This window comes from Gossypium arboreum, chromosome 13 (assembly GCF_025698485.1).
Source record: "Gossypium arboreum isolate Shixiya-1 chromosome 13, ASM2569848v2, whole genome shotgun sequence".
Taxonomy (NCBI): Eukaryota; Viridiplantae; Streptophyta; class Magnoliopsida; order Malvales; family Malvaceae; genus Gossypium; species Gossypium arboreum.
In genome coordinates this window covers 116,453,067-116,469,526 of record NC_069082.1, presented here as the reverse complement: position 1 = coordinate 116,469,526, position 16,460 = coordinate 116,453,067, and the positions used below count along the sequence as shown (strand labels likewise).

The following is a 16,460-nucleotide window of genomic DNA, read 5'->3' as shown; positions in this document are numbered from 1 at the left end:
ATACATGTTGAGACTACACATTTGATTTGATATACTGAGATGATAAAGGCACTTAGGTTTTAACTCATTTATCCCATAAAAAGCCTGTAATGGGCCAAACCCATCCAGGCCCAACAACCAAAAATCAAGCCCAAACAAATCTAAACAAAAAAAACCCTAGCCCCATGACCCTAGTGCGCCTTAACCTTCGCCATTAGTCGCCATGGCAAGACTCCACTTGCCCCACTTGCCTCGCAATGAAAAGACAAATAAATTAAAAAGAACAAGTTGTAAAAGGATATATGAAGCCACAATCTCAATGTAATGGGGGGAACCGATTGTATTTTTGAAAAGGGGGATTGGATTGAATACAAAGAGATCGATTTTAGTATTCAAATAATAAAGAAACAACGAACAGTTGAAGAGAAAAAGAAAAACAAGTCCCAAACAACTTAAGATTTATTGTTTTTGTATTTCTTTTCTTCTTTTTTTATTATTTTTTCTTTCTTTTCAAAACTAAATATATACCTATATTTCTCTTTTTAAAACTATTTATCTATATAAAAATATATTAAAAAAGGAGAGAAGAAGAAAACTTATCTTTTTTTGCCCGAAAAACGCGACTTTTGGCCTTCTTGCCGTCAAGATACGATGGGCGTCGACACCGTGAATCGCGGTGATCGACGCTTGGCCGATGGCCAGAAATCTAGGCCGATGATGCCCTGCTGCAGAGAAAAAGGGAGCTCTCCCTTTTGTTTTATTTTGAAGAATGAGGAGGAATGAAAATTTTAAAAAAAATTTAGCTTTTATCCCCTTTTAAAACGACGTAGTTTTGGGTTTGAGGTTCAGACATCAAAACGACGTCGTTTTAAGCCTGGGATCCGCGTGTTGACCCGACCCGTTAGGAGGATCCGCTTGTTTTTGTCTTTGGGGGTAATTGCTCTGCAAGTCCTGCTTTTCACTATTTTGTAATTAAATTTTTCATTGTTTTTAATTTCGCCCGGTAATTCGATTCTTGTTTCATTTTGGTCCTGCGTAAAACGTTGTGTTTAGGGGGACGGGGATATTTTCTTTTTTCGTCCCTTCATATCGTGCGTGTGTTACAATTTGGTCCTCCCTTGTCTTTTTTATTTTGAATTCGCCCCAAAATTTTTGCTTTAAATTCAATTTAATCCATTTTTAATTGTTTAGCTATTTTACTGTTAAATTAGTTAATTTTATTATTCTTGTTATCATTTGTACTATTATCAATATTTTTCATATATATATTGTTTATATTATTATTATTATTATTATTATTATTATTATTATCATAGCAATCCATTCTTGTTAGGTGTCTTCGTTATTTCTCATTCTTCATATTATTGCTATTATTAGTATATATTGTTATAGGTATTTCACTATTATCATTTTTATTATTGTTATTATTTTTATTACTTACTATCTAACATATTGTTATTCCTTTTTATTATTACCATCTTATTACCTTCTTGTTTTTCAAAATTATTGTTACTATTATTATTATTATTATTAATTTTATTATTTGACATATTATTGTTATCACTAATTTTTTCTTTCTTCTTGTCATTATTATTATTATTTTTCTATTTATTTAATTTCTCATTACTTAGTTATTTATATTTCTTATTCATACATATTTTCGCTATTATTATGCTTTAGGCATTATGTCTATATTAATATTTAGGTACTAATATTATATTTTACTATCGTTATATTTTTCTTATCATTATCATCACTATTACTACTTTATTAAATAGACTCTCATAATCTTCATTATTTTACGACTAAGTTTTTATTTTCAAACATTTAGCTTATTTATTATTTCCCTTTCTTATTTTTCGTTTGACGCATTTATTTTATTTTTGTTTTTATCGTTATCATTCACTTTTGTGTTTATGCAGGGGCGAAGCCAGAAAAAAATTTTTGGGGGAGGGGGCCAAAGGAAATTTTAATTTTTTATAGTCTATATATTTATAATTTTTAAAGGATTAAATTGAATTTTTATAATTTTAGGGGGGGCCAAAGTGGAATTTTACCTTTACTAATTTAAAATTTTAAAAAAATCTAAAGGGCCTAAATGAAAATTTCCCATTTTAGGGGGGGCTGGGGCCCATGCCTACCCCCCCTGGTTTCGCCCCTGTGTTTATGTTTATCTTGTTATGGTTATCGATTTTTATTTGTTATGCATTCTTTATTATCTCGTTCCATCATGAATTTAGGTTTTATCCAACCCAATGATAATTCTTTCATAAAAGTAAATATCTCGTATTTGGTAATTCGAGACAATCGTGCCTAACTTCTCGGATTTCGATTTTTCTCATTTAACCTAAATACGGAATACTCTTTTAAATCGCAATACGAGTTTTGAAAAATGCTTATTCCCGGAGATACGAGATGTTGTGCCCTAACTTATCGGGTATGACATTTTGTTACCTCGAAATAAGATTTTTCGCAAATAAAGGCAATATTCGGTGTTCGGAAATCTGAGGAAGCGTGCCCTAACTTACTGGGTTTCGATTTTCCTCGTTCACCCTAACTAACCGAATATCCTTTAAAACACGTTAATTTTAAATAAAAGGCAAGCTCGCTCTCGAAAATTCAAGATGTCGTGTCCTAACTCACTGGATGTGACATTTTATATTTTGAGATGAGACGGTCTTTAACACTAGAGCATTTTCATAAAGAAGGATCGTATTTCAAAAGTCTTCAAAGTTTTCAATCTTCGATCTTAAGACATTAGTTAATCAACTAGGTACTAATTTTGGGCGTATCGAGGGTGCTAATCCTTCCTCGTGTGTAACCGACTCCCGAACTCATTTTCTGATTTTCGTAGACCAAAAATTATCATTTTAGTAAATCTTAACTTTTATTAAAATGGTTAATTTAAAGGTGACCCGATCACACCTCATCTGTAACGGCCTAATTTTCAGTGGTGTCGAAAATGGTGATTTGAGATCACTAAATTCGACAAATAATATTGAACAAGATAGTAATTTAATATTTATGAGTCAAGTAAGAATTTAGAAGAATTTGTGAAATGGTGAAATTAGTGAATTAAAAGAATTTATTAGGTCAAACGGGTCAAAAACGAGGTATCGAGACCTCAAAGTTGAAAATTGAGTTATAAATATTTTTATAAATATTTATGGAGTGTCATTGAGTTAGTATTAAAGTTTCGTTAGAAAATTTTAATGTTTGGATGGCTAATTAATTAAAAAGGACTAAATTGAAAATAGCGCAAAATTTGTTAAATTATGAGTAAATAGCTTAAGTATTTAAAAAGATGGATTTAAAGAGCAATTAGACCCAAAGGTTAATGGCTAGACGGTTTGGGTATGAAATAAGCAAGAAAACAATGTGAATAAGGGGCAAAATTGGAAATAGCATAAAAGTTAATAGTTAAATAATGATGTAATTGAAAATTCCAGACATTTCTTCATATTTTCTCAGCCAAAACGCCATATAAGGTCTGGAGAAAGCTGGTTTTTCATATTTTTACATCAAGTGAGTTTAATTCTTGCTTTTTCTTGATAATTTTTATGTTTTTATAACTTTTACAATTAGGTCCACTTGTAGAATTCATTAGTTTTTGATTTTATGGGTGAAATTGGAAGTTACCCTGGATGGATAAGGGAATTTTATGATGAATTATTATGAAATTTAAGTTCTAATTTCATATTAAGGTGGTTTTATTAAGTGATTTTGATAGGAAATGATATTTAGGACCTAATTGTGAAAAAGTTGTGAATTGAAGGTTGCTGTTGAAATTCAGAATGTAAAAGGTTTTGAAATAGTTTATAATGATAAAATAAAGTGTTAATTGAGAAAAAATTAGTTCAATTGATGGGTGAATTGAGCAGGGACTAAATTGTGAAAACTGTAAATTTTGGGGTAAAAGTGAAATTTCAAAATTTGAATAGAATAAATTGTGAAGTGAAATAGAAATCAAATAAATGCTAATGAGTAGAAATATTTTATATTATAGATCAAGAATCCAAAGAAGAACGAGGAAAAGAAAAAGTTGTGGAATAGTCCCTAAATTTCAATATCTTCTACAAATTAGCCGGGTAAGTTCATATGGTTGAATTTAGATGTTTATTTGTGAATGATTGAAGTATATAATGTGTTATTATATACGAATTTGTTGTGGGATTGTGTAGATTTTGTTAATAAAAAAAAATAAATGTGGAAATGCAAATTAGGAAAAACGCAGGATTGAGTACGTTCGTATCGTGACGTGTGATGAATTGACGGATGAGACCATGGTTGTTCCATGGAAAAGTGTGAAATGTAGGTATGGTATCATCCATACTGAGTTGTGAAATGTAGATATGGTATTATCCATACCTTGAAATGTGAAATGTAGGTATGGTATTATCAAATCCATCTTGAGTTAAGAAATGTAGGTATGGCATTTCCCATACCGAGTTGAAAATGTAGGTATGGTATTTCAATGAGGAAAACCATCTTGAGTTATGAATCGTGGCCTTGAACAACGACGTACTCAATTTCGTAAGCCGTTTCCTAATTTGATTATAAGAAATAAAGAGAAGTGATCCAAATGAAAGAGATTGAGTAGTTATTCTTGTTGAGCTCAACTATGTGAATTATTATAACAATGGTTGTGAATCGCAAGAAACTTTAGTAATTGTTTTGGTATTGTTTGGAAATATTATGTTTGGTAAGCATTACTTTTAAACCTATGAACTTACTAAGCTTCAATAAGCTTACTTGTGCGTGTTTAATATTTTTATGTAGATTGACTTGAAGTGAAGTGGGTAGATCGGATCAACACAACAAAGCACACTATCCGAGATCAATTCGGTAGCTTTTGTTTTATGTTTGAAGATTTATATGGCATGTATAGAGTTTAAATGAAATGAAGTAAAGATGTTATAAACTAGTTAACAACATTTTGTACTAAAATAGTTTTTGGTTAGTAGCAGTAGTTTGAGTTTGAAAATTTACCATAAATCATGAAAATCTAATTAGAGGTTGAATAAAATATGAAATTAAATATTATTGAATCTAGTTTCACATAGAAGAAACGGTGTAAGCAAAAGGTTTTCATCAGGAGATATTTGAATTTTTGTGAGACAAGGTCAGAGTGATTTTTAACTCCCCTATTTTGATTTGTAAAAATCATTAAAAATTGTAAAAAATTAATTAGGAGTCATACTATATATGTATGAATTCCTTATTGAGTCTATTTTTAATAGAAATAAACGGCTTGGTTATTTGAATTCTGTACATGGAGAAATTTGGTTTGTAGTGCACAGGGGTTAGAGCAGCTAAACCCTGAAACAGGGGAGACTTCAACTAATAAACTGTACTAATTGGCTTAACCAAAAATTCTAGAAAAAAATTAGTAAGTAGATATATGAGCCTAGATTTTGGGAAAATTTATGGATTTGGATTTCGAGTTTTGTAACTTGAGATATGATTTTGTTTTTGCATCTATAACGCAGTTAGATAGCTTGTCTGGAAAGTGTGATATAAATTGTTTGAATTTGTTTAAGTGCTCAAATAAGTTTAGTAATGCCTCGTGCTCGACTCCGGTGACGGTCTCGGGTAAAGGGGGCTTTACATTTATTGGTATCAGAGCTTTGGTTTAGTCGATTCTCGGAACGAATTTGATGTGTAAAGTGTTTAAAAATACATGCCATATAAATCTGTGATAGTGTGATGTGAATGATCCGATCTAATTACTAATTTTTGTTATAGATTGTAAAGATGTCGATAGACCGGTGGTGCTAGTCGGGAAGAGGAAGTTAATAGTAGAATCTGACTTACGAAAGGGGAACAAGTGGTAATGTCCCGATTTCTTTGATGAGAGAGGAAGAACTTAAAAATATGATTTACTGGATTAATGAATCGGTGGTATCATGAAACAATACAAGGAAGAAGTCGGCACAACAACCTCCTCCTCCCCTCAGATTGCCGATTTAACCCCCGGTTGCTCCTCCTTTAATAGATGAATCTAGCAAAAGAACACCAATTGAAAAACTTCGAAAGCTTGGAGTGAAGAATTTCGAGGAGATCGGACGATGATCCGGTTAAAGCGAGTATTGGTTAAAGAGTTTGGAGAGAGTTTTAAGCAGATGATGTGTTCTCCGGAGGACTATTTGGGATGTGCGATTTAGCTATTGAAAGAAGAAGCGTATAATTGGTGGGAAACCATTGAGGCGATAGTACTGCAGATAAACTTACAGGAATTCTTCCAAACGAATTTAAGAAGAAGTATGTGGGAAAGAGATATTTAGACAAGAAGAAGAGAATTTCTTGATCTTGACAAGGGAATAAAACAAATGGCGAATCTGAAAGAGAATTTGTGTATCTCAAGAGATATGCTCGGGATGTTGTGCAAACGGAGGAAGAAATGTGCATTAGATTTGAAGAAGGGCTTAATGATGAAATCGAATGATGATTGGAGGTACGAGATTCGAGAATTTGTGATTACATCGATCGAGCTCAAAAGATGGAAGAAGTGTATAATAGAAAGATGCAAAGAGAAAGAAGAGGTAAAGAGGTATACAAAAGAAATTTCTCTAGACCAACTTCGACTTTTTCGGCCAAAAAGTTCAGAGATGATTCTGGTCGACCTGTTACAATCCCGGAACGATAACGACTCAACAAGATGTCGAGTAACTAAGAAACCAGCAGACTAGTGTTAGTAGTGTGCAAAATATTCGAGACTTAGATGTAAAAATTGTGGTAGATTTCATATTGGTGAGTGTTGGGGAAGAGCGGAGCTTGCTATAAATGTGGTGGAATTGATCATTTTATTCGGAATGTCCTCAATTATTAAAAGAAGATAGAGAACAAGGGAGAAGCAAGCAAATACTCCTCGGAAAGGTAAACGTTAAGGTCAAAGTAGTCTCTTTGGGACTGTTCATTCGGAACGAGAGATACTACTGACTCGATCGAGACAAGAGTACTGCGTACATATGCTATCCGCAAGGGAAGAAGCTTCGCTCCGGATGTGATAGCTGGTAATTTCTATCTTTTGATGATTACGTGTATGCTTTAATTGATCCGGATCTACACATTCATATATTTGCACTGCATTAGTGTCAGAAAAGAAAATGACTGTTGAGTCCACTGACCTTGAATTGCAAGTCGCTAATCCACTAGGGCAAAGTGTGTTGGTTAATTTAATATGTCGGAATTGTCCACTGAAAATACAAGGTCGTGAATTCTCTGTTGATTTAATGTTGTTACCTTCCGAGAATTTGATGTTATTCTTGGAATGGATTGGTTGATTGAACACGATGCCATAGTGAATTGTAGAAAAACGGATTGATTTAAAATGTCGGACAAGGAAATAGTTTCAATGAGTTTGGGGATAAAAGAATGATGTCGAATTATTTCACCTTCTACAAATTAAAATTGATTCGGAAAGGTAATGAAGCATTTTTAGCTTATATTCTTGATACTCGGGGTTCTGAATTGAAGATGGAACAATTGTCAGTTGTTAATGAGTTTACTGATGTGTTTCTTGAGGAATTACTTGGTTTACCCCCAGATCGTGAGGTTGAATTCACAATTGATGTAATTTCGGGTACAGCTCTAATATCAATAACACCGTATAGAATGGCACCAGCTGAGTTAAAAGAGTTGAAGACACAGTTGCAAGAGTTATTGGATAAAGGGTTCATTAGACCGAGTACATCACCTTGGGGCGCACCTGTCTTATTTGTGAAAAAGAAAGATGGTTCGTTGCGATTGTGTATTGATTACAAGCAGTTGAACAAGGTAACAATTAAAAATAAATATCCATTACCTCGTATCGATGATTTGTTTGATCAACTGAAAGGTGCTGTAGTGTTCTCAAAAATAGATCTTAGATCCGGGTATTATCGGTGAAGGTTAAAGAGTGTGATGTGCCAAAGACGCTTTTGAACTCGATATGGTCACTCTGAATTTTTGGTAATGCCTTTTGGTTTAACGAATGCCCTGCTGCATTTATGGATTTAATGAATCGAATTTTTCAGTCTTCTTTGGATAGATTTGTGGTGGTATTTATTGATGACATATTGGTCTATTCAAAGATAGAATCCGAACATGCACAGCACTTGAGAATTGTACTACAGACTTTGAGAGAAAAGCAGTTATATGCGAAATTTAGTAAATGTGAGTTTTGGCTTCATGAGGTTGGATTTACGGGTCATATTATATCACCAAGGAATTCGTGTGGATCCAAGTAAAGTTTGGCGGTGGTGAATTGGAAAACACCAAGAATGTAAATCGAAGTGCGAAGTTTTACGGGATTAGCAGGATACATCGCCGTTTTGTAAAGAATTTTTCCATGATTGCTTCACCAATGACTCGTTTATTACAAAAGAATGTTGAGTTTATGTGGTCTGATGAATGTCAGCAGAGCTTTAATCAGTTAAAGAAAATGTTAACAGAAGCTCCAGTCTTGACTCAACCAGAATCAGGTATACCATATGTTGTGTACAGTGATGCATCTTTAAATGGTTTGGGTTGTGTGTAAATGCAGTCGGGAAAGGTGGTGGCTTATGGTTCACGGCAATTAAAACCACATGAAAAGAATTACCCTACACATGATCTTGTGTTAGTGCAATCGTTTTGCCTTAAAATTTGGAGACACTATTTATATGGTGAGAAGTGTTATATGTATACGGATCACAAAAGTTTGAAATACTTAATGACTCGAAGGAACCGAACTTAAGACAGAGACGGTGGTTAGAGTTCTTTGAAAGACTATGATTTGGTTATTGACTATCATCCGAGGAAAGCTAATGTAGTTCTTGATGCCTTGAGTCGAAAGTCATCCTTGTTTGCACTTCAGCAATGAATGCTCATTTGGCTCTTAATGAAGAAGGTGTTGTATTAGTAGAATTGAAGGTAAAACCAATGTTTCTTCAACAAATTCGAAGCTGCAGAATGAAGATCCAAAATTAGTCTTGAAACGGAAATGGTTCGGGATAATTTAGATTGAGTTCGATATTGATGATGAAGGTATATTGCGCTATCATAATAGGATTTGTGTTCCAAATAATTACGATTTAAAGAATGATATTCTTTCTGAAGCACATAATAGTATGTATTCTATTCATCCGGTAGTACAAAATGTATGGTGATCTGAAAAAGACATATTGGTGGCTGGTATGAAAAGAGAAATTTCGAATTTATTGCAAAATGTTTGATTTGCCGACAAGTTAAAGCGAGCATCAAGTGCCAGCGGGTTTATTACAACCCATTATGATTCTGAATGGAAGTGGGAGCATATTTCAATGGATTTTGTGTCGGGTTGCTGTGACTCCAAGAAAGAAAGATTCGATATGGGTGATTGTTGATAGATTGACAAAGTCACACACTTTATTCGGTCGAGCATTTTTCACTTAATAAGTTAGCGAATTGTATGTGTCGAGATTGTGAGACTACATGGAGTTCAATATCTATCATTTCGCATCGGGATCCGAGGTTTACTTCAAGATTTTGGAATAAATTGCAAGAAGCTTTAGGCACAGATTGAATTTTAGTACAACATTTCATCCTCAAACAGATGGACGGTCGAGCGAGTGATTCAAATTTTAGAAGATATGTTAAGATGTTGTATACTCGAGTTTGGTGACAATTGGGAAAGGTATTTACCGTTGGTGAGTTTGCTTACAACAATAGCTATCGGTCTAGTATAAAAATGACACCATTTGAGGCTCTTTATGGTAGAAAATGCAAGACTCCATTATGTTGGTGCGAATTGAGTGAATCAAAAATAGTTGGGGTTGATTTGATTCGAGAAACCGAAGAGAAAGTTTGGATTATTCGAGATAGTCTAAAAGTCGCTTGGATCGTCGAAGTCATATGCGGATTTAAAACGAAGAGACATAGAATATGCGATGGGTGATCGAGTATTTTAAAAGTTTCACCATGGAAAAGGGTGTTACGATTTGGTAAAAGGGAAAATTAAGTCCGAGATTCATAGGGCCATATGAAATTGTGGAAAGGGTTGGTCCTGTGGCTTATCGTTTGGCTTTACCTCCGGAACTTGAGAAGATTCGTAATGTGTTTCATGTGTCTATGCTAAGGCGGTATAGGTCGGATCCTTCACACGTAATTTCCCATCTTGAAATTGAGCTTCAACGGATATGACTTATTGGAAGAACCGGTGAAGATTTTGGCTCGTGAAGTTAAAGAATTGCGGAACAAAAGAGTACCATTGGTTAAAGTATTATGGCATCGACATGGTATGGAGGAGGCAACACAGGGAAACAGAGGAGTCAATGAGATCACAGATATCAAATCTATTTTCAGTAACAAATTTCGAGGACGAAATTTTTAAAGGGGAGAGTTGTAACGGCCTAATTTTCAAGTGGTGTCGAAAATGGTGATTTGAGATCACTAAATTCGACAAATAATATTGAACAAGATAGTAATTTAATATTTATGAGTCAAGTAAGAATTTAGAAGAATTTGTGAAATGGTGAAATTAGTGAATTAAAAGAATTTATTAGGTCAAACGAGTCAAAAAGCGAGGTATCGAGACCTCAAAGTTGAAAATTGAGCTATAAATATTTTTATAAATATTTATGGAGTGTCATTGAGTTAGTATTAAAGTTTAGTTAGAAAATTTTAACGTTTGGATGGCTAATTAATTAAAAGGACTAAATTGAAAATAGCGCAAAATTTATTAAATTGTGAGTAAATAGCTTAAGTATTTAAAAGATGGATTTAAAGAGCAATTAGACCCAAAGGTTAATGGCTAGACGGTTTGGGTATGAAATAAGCAAGAAAACAATGTGAATAAGGGGCAAAATTGGAAATAGCATAAAAGTTAATAGTTAAATAATGATGTAATTGAAAAATCCAGACATTTCTTCATATTTTCTCAGCCAAAACGCTATAGAAGGTCTGGAGAAAGCTGGTTTTCATATTTTTACATCATGTGAGTTTAATTCTTGCTTTTCTTGATAATTTTATGTTTTATGACTTTTACAATTAGGTCCACTTGTAGAATTCATTAGTTTTTGATTTTATGGGTGAAATTGGAAGTTACCTGGATGGATAAGGGAATTTTATGATGAATTATTATGAAATTTAAGTTCTAATTTCATATTAAGGTGGTTTTATTAAGTGATTTTGATAGGAAATGATATTTAGGACCTAATTGTGAAAAAGTTGTGAATTGAAGGTTGTTGTTGAAATTCAGAATGTAAAAGGTTTTGAAATAGTTTATAATGATAAAATAAAGTGTTAATTGAGAAAAAATTAGTTCAATTGATGGGTGAATTGAGCAGGGACTAAATTGTGAAAACTGTAAATTTTGGGGTAAAAGTGAAATTTCAAAATTTGAACAGCATAAATTGTGAAGTGAAATAGAAATCAAATAAATGCTAATGAGTAAAAATATTTTATATTATAGATCAAGAATCCAAAGAAGAACGAGGAAAAGAAAAAGTTGTGGAATAGTCCCTAAATTTCAATATCTTCTACAAATTAGCCGGGTAAGTTCATATGGTTGAATTTAGATGTTTATTTGTGAATAATTGAAGTATATAATGTGTTATTATATACGAATTTGTTGTGGGATTGTGTAGATTTTGTTAATAAAAAATAAATGTGGAAATGCAAATTAGGAAAAAGCAGGATTGAGTACGTTAAGTATCGTGACGTGTGATGAATTGATGGATAAGACCATGGTTGTTCCATGGCAAAGTGTGAAATGTAGGTATGGTATCATCCATACTGAGTTGTGAAATGTAGGTATGGTATTATCCATCTTGAAATGTGAAATGTAGGTATGGTATTATCAAATCCATCTTGAGTTAAGAAATGTAGGTATGGCATTTCCCATACCGAGTTGAAAAATGTAGGTATGGTATTTCAATGAGGAAAACCATACTGAGTTATGAATCGTGGCACTAAACAACGACGTACTCAATTTCGTAAGCCGTTTCCTAATTTGATTATAAGAAATAAAAGAGAAGTGATCCAAATGAAAGAGATTGAGTAGTTGTTACTGTTGAGCTCAACTATGTGAATTATTATAACAATGGTTGTGAATCGCAAGAAACTTTAGTAATTGTTTTGGTATTGTTTGGAAATATTATGTTTGGTAAGCATTACTTTTAAACCTATGAACTTACTAAGCTTCAATAAGCTTACTTGTGCGTGTTTAATATTTTTATGTAGATTGACTTGAAGTGAAGTGGGTAGATCGGATCAACACAACAAAGCACACTATCCAGATCAATTCCGGTAGCTTTTGTTTTATGTTTGAAGATTTATATGGCATGTATAGAGTTTAAATGAAATGAAATAAAGATGTTATAAACTAGTTAACAACATTTTGTACTAAAATAGTTTTTGGTTAGTAGCAGTAGTTTGAGTTTGAAAATTTACCATAAATCATGAAAATCTAATTAAAGGTTGAATAAAATATGAAATTAAATATTATTGAATCTAGTTTCACATAGAAGAAACGGTGTAAGCAAAAGGCTTTCATATCAGGAGATATTTGAATTTTTGTGAGACAAGGTCAGAGTGATTTTGAACTCCCCTGTTCTGATTTGTAAAAATCATTAAAAATTGTAAAAAATTAATTAGGAGTCATACTATATATGTATGAATTCCTTATTGAGTCTATTTTTAATATAAATAAACGGCTTGGTTATTTGAATTCTGTACATGGATAAATTTGGTTCGTAGTGTACAGGGGTCAGAGCAGTCGAACCCTGAAATAGGGGAGACTTCAACTAATAAACTGTACTAATTGGCTTAACCAAAAATTCTAGAAAACAATTAGTAAGTAGATATATGAGCCTAGATTTAGGGAAAATTTACGGATTTGGATTTCTAGTTTTGTAACTCAAGATATGATTTTTTTTTGCATCTATAACGCAGTTAGACAGCTTGTTTGGAAAGTGTGATATAAATTGTTTGAATTTGTTTAAGTGCTCAAATAAGTTTAGTAATGCCTCGTGCTCGACTCCGGCGACGGTCTCGGGTAAAGGGGGCGTTACATCATCAAAAAGGATTGGTGGCGACTCCCATTTTTCATTTTCATTTTCAAATCCAAGTCGATCCCCGTTTTTCAAAAAAATTGTTACGACAGCTTGGCGACTCCACTGGGGACCTATTAAGAGAGTCAAGCCACAAGTTGATTAACTTTTGTCTTTTTGTTGAAAAATGAAAATTTGGTTTTGATATACGATCCTTTCATTGCATTTCACTCCTTTTTTGTACGGTTTTCATCATTTTATTCCTAGTTTCTTTAATCGCTTCAAGTTTTTATGCATATATCCTCTCACATTGCATTGCATGACCGTTGTGGTCACACCCTTTAGGTGGGAGTGAGAAACTATTCCTTCGTGAGGTTTTCACCTTCGTGCAGGATAGTGAATCACTTTCGGGATACATCCGTAGCTATGTCTTCGTGAGATTTTCATCTCTGTGAACCTATAATGAACCTATAATGGTTGAAGGTCGAGGAATCTGCTGGTCCAGGTACCCTTACTCTAGAACCAAACCACATATAGAGAGACCTAGAAGCCCACCCTAGGTAGAGCTACGCCAAACCCTAGTGGTCACCCCGATAAGTGTTCTATTTTGTTATAGCGTATTTTGTTTTGTTTTGTCTATTATTGTATTGTATTACATCATCATAGAAAGGAAGTGTTGATTCATATTCGATTGCTAAACAGTAGTTTGTCATAAGAAAACAAATTTTTTGATAAAGTGGATTATAACACGGTTGTCTAAATATGGTCCAAGTAAACACAATGAAAGAAGGCTGATAGTCCGTGAAGAAATACAAGACTTTGCTTCATTGCCTGAAGATGTAAGCCGACAAAGATTATTCTAGAATTGTCATGTCTTAAAAAAGCTAACAAGTATCGTGGGGATAAATGAGCAACGAGTCGCAGCCTGGATCAAGCAAAAGGAGTTAATGGAGATATCTTTTAGAAAATTCTCAAGACTTGACCATAACATCTAGATATGAAAAAAGAGATCGGTGTCTTCGCTTGGAATATGAGGGCAAGACCGCATATGTAATCCGTTTTATGTAAAGAAATTTGTTTTCTAGAAAAGTTATTCTAATGAAATTGAATTCATAATCAACGCCTCCCTTTCTTTTTGCATTTATCCCTTGCATTTGTATTGCATCTCATCATATGCATTAGATTTTCACGAAAAAAGGACCCTAATTAGGTAAAATTATTTCAATTAACGTGGGAACCTACAAAAGTCAAACGACTAGGCATCTTTACGGTACACGGAAAAGGATAAAAGATATGGATCAAAGATTGGAAAGACTTGAACAACTTCAAAAAGAAATGCAAGACCAATTACAGCTGTAAATGCAAGAGCAACTGGTGAAGATCCAACAAGATATAAGGGACCAAATGCTAGAGGCCCAAAGGAATACGATGAATCAGTTGTCCCAATTACTGACTAAGGGGCTAGGAAAAGGAAAAAACCCCATGATCAATGCTGGGAGGATAATGAGGAACCTCCATACCCTCCGGGTTTCACCCCGATAAACGATCAGACATATCCACAAGATGTACCTATTGCTATCAGATCACAACAACATCAAGTCGGTACCTCGGCACCCATGAACTACCCGACGGGCTCAGGTTTCAATCCAAGGAACAGTCCAACCAATCATAAAGTTCCTGAACTAGACGAAATGGAAGAAATAGAAAAAGCAAAGGTTGAACTGGCAAGACAATTCGAAGATCGATACAAGTGGTTGGAAGAAAAACTTAGAGTGATGGAGAATGCTGATTACCATCGCGGGGTCGATGCCAAGGATCTAAGTTTGGTCCCTGATCTAGTACTCCCGCCAAAATTTAAGACTCCAGAGTTTGAAAAGTATAATGGGACTAGTTGTCCTGAAACTCACATTACAACGTTCTGTCGAAGGATGACGAGATATGTTAATAATGACCAATTATTAATTCATTGCTTCCAAGACAGCCTGATCGGGTCAGCAGCTAAATGGTACAATAAATTAAGTCGTGCTAAAATCAATTCATGGAAAGACTTAGCACGGGCTTTCATGAAGCAGTATGGCCACGTGACTGACATGGCGCCCGACAGAATTACACTACAGAATATGGAAAAGAAGCAAGGTGAGGGCTTCAGGCAATATGCCCAAAGATGGAGAGAGGTAGCGACGCAAGTCCAACCACCTCTTCTAGAGAAAGAAACTACATCTCTTTTCATCAATACTCTGAAAGCCCCGTTCATCAACCATATGTTGGGAATCACTACTCTGAGCTTTTCAGATATAGTGATGTCCGGTGAGATGATTGAAAATGCAATCAGGAGAGGGAAGATAGATGTAGGAGAAAACGCTAAAAGGTCAACCCCGAGAAACAGCGAAAATGAAGTGAACATTATGAGCATGCCTTCCAAATTGCTCAACATAGGCCAACTGAGGATTGTAACCACTAGCTATCAAGGCTCTTTGAGGCAGGAATCTAACTCAAGGTCGAATACAGAAAGGCTCTGGTTTACACCCATCCCAATGTCATATAAAGAGTTGTATCAAAATCTCTTTGATGTGCATGTTGTGTCTCTGTCTTACTCGGAACCTGTGCAACCTCTGTTCCTGAAATGGTATAATGAGAATGCTCAATGCGAGTACCATGCAGGAATAACGGGGCACTCAATCGAAAACTACACTACATTTAAAAAGTTGGTCGAAAGGTTCATTGAAATGGGAGTTGTAAAGTTTGACGATTTCTCAGAACCAAATCACTCTGACAATGCAGTAAATACAATTTGAAAGTGGGGGCAAGAGAGTTGCAATGCCTTGAACAAGTCAAAAGCCTGGAAGGAATATCAGGGAATCTGAATGACATATCCAAAGAGGGAACTGGAGAATAATAGTTTCTAAACCCTTGCGTACTTGGGGATGTTTTGAACAATGGGACTGTAGAAGAAATCCTTGTATTTTTATAGCTAATCTAGAGTAATATTCGGAACACGCTTGTTGCTAAGCCTAGAAGCAATAAAAATCCTTTTGTGAAGTAGGCTTGTGTCCTAAGTCTTTATTTTAATAAAATGCATCTTTTTTGAGTAAATATTCTTTTATTTCATTTCTTACTATACAAATAATTGTTCATAGATTCTTTTGTTCTTTGGACTTTCTTTTAAATATTCATGTATACTTCATCCATGATCATAGAATCATTTATTCTTTGGAATCTACCTTCAGCGAGTCCCGAGATATTCATGATGTGAGTAACGCTGTCATTGACTCCGAGTCTCCTTTTGAGCAAAATATGGGCCTAAAGGGATCTCAACACTTTGAAGATGACAGAGATGTAGACTACTCTCTGATTTGTTAAGGATGGTAGAGTAAGATGAAAACAGACCCTCTCTTACAAAAAGACAGTGGACGGTAGGCCTAGGACAAGAGAAAGAGGCAAACATCGGAGTCTGCATCACCACAAAGGCAAAGCGAGATGTCATTAAGTCAC

General features: G+C 34.2%; 1 protein-coding gene and 1 long non-coding RNA gene across 2 annotated transcripts; both read left to right on the top strand.

The window, feature by feature from the left end:
- Window positions 1-11,393: 11,393 nt before the first annotated feature.
- On the top strand, window positions 11,394-12,364 carry LOC128286636 (uncharacterized). The gene is made up of 2 exons (XR_008277254.1): window positions 11,394-11,471; window positions 12,160-12,364. It is a non-coding gene; the product is annotated as an uncharacterized LOC128286636 (long non-coding RNA).
- A 2,220-nt stretch (window positions 12,365-14,584) lies between these two features.
- On the top strand, window positions 14,585-15,763 carry LOC128286847 (uncharacterized). Its single transcript, XM_053024597.1, has one exon. The coding sequence runs from the start codon at window positions 14,585-14,587 to the stop codon at window positions 15,761-15,763; it is 1,179 nt and encodes a 392-aa protein (XP_052880557.1).
- The last annotated feature ends 697 nt before the right edge of the window (window positions 15,764-16,460 follow it).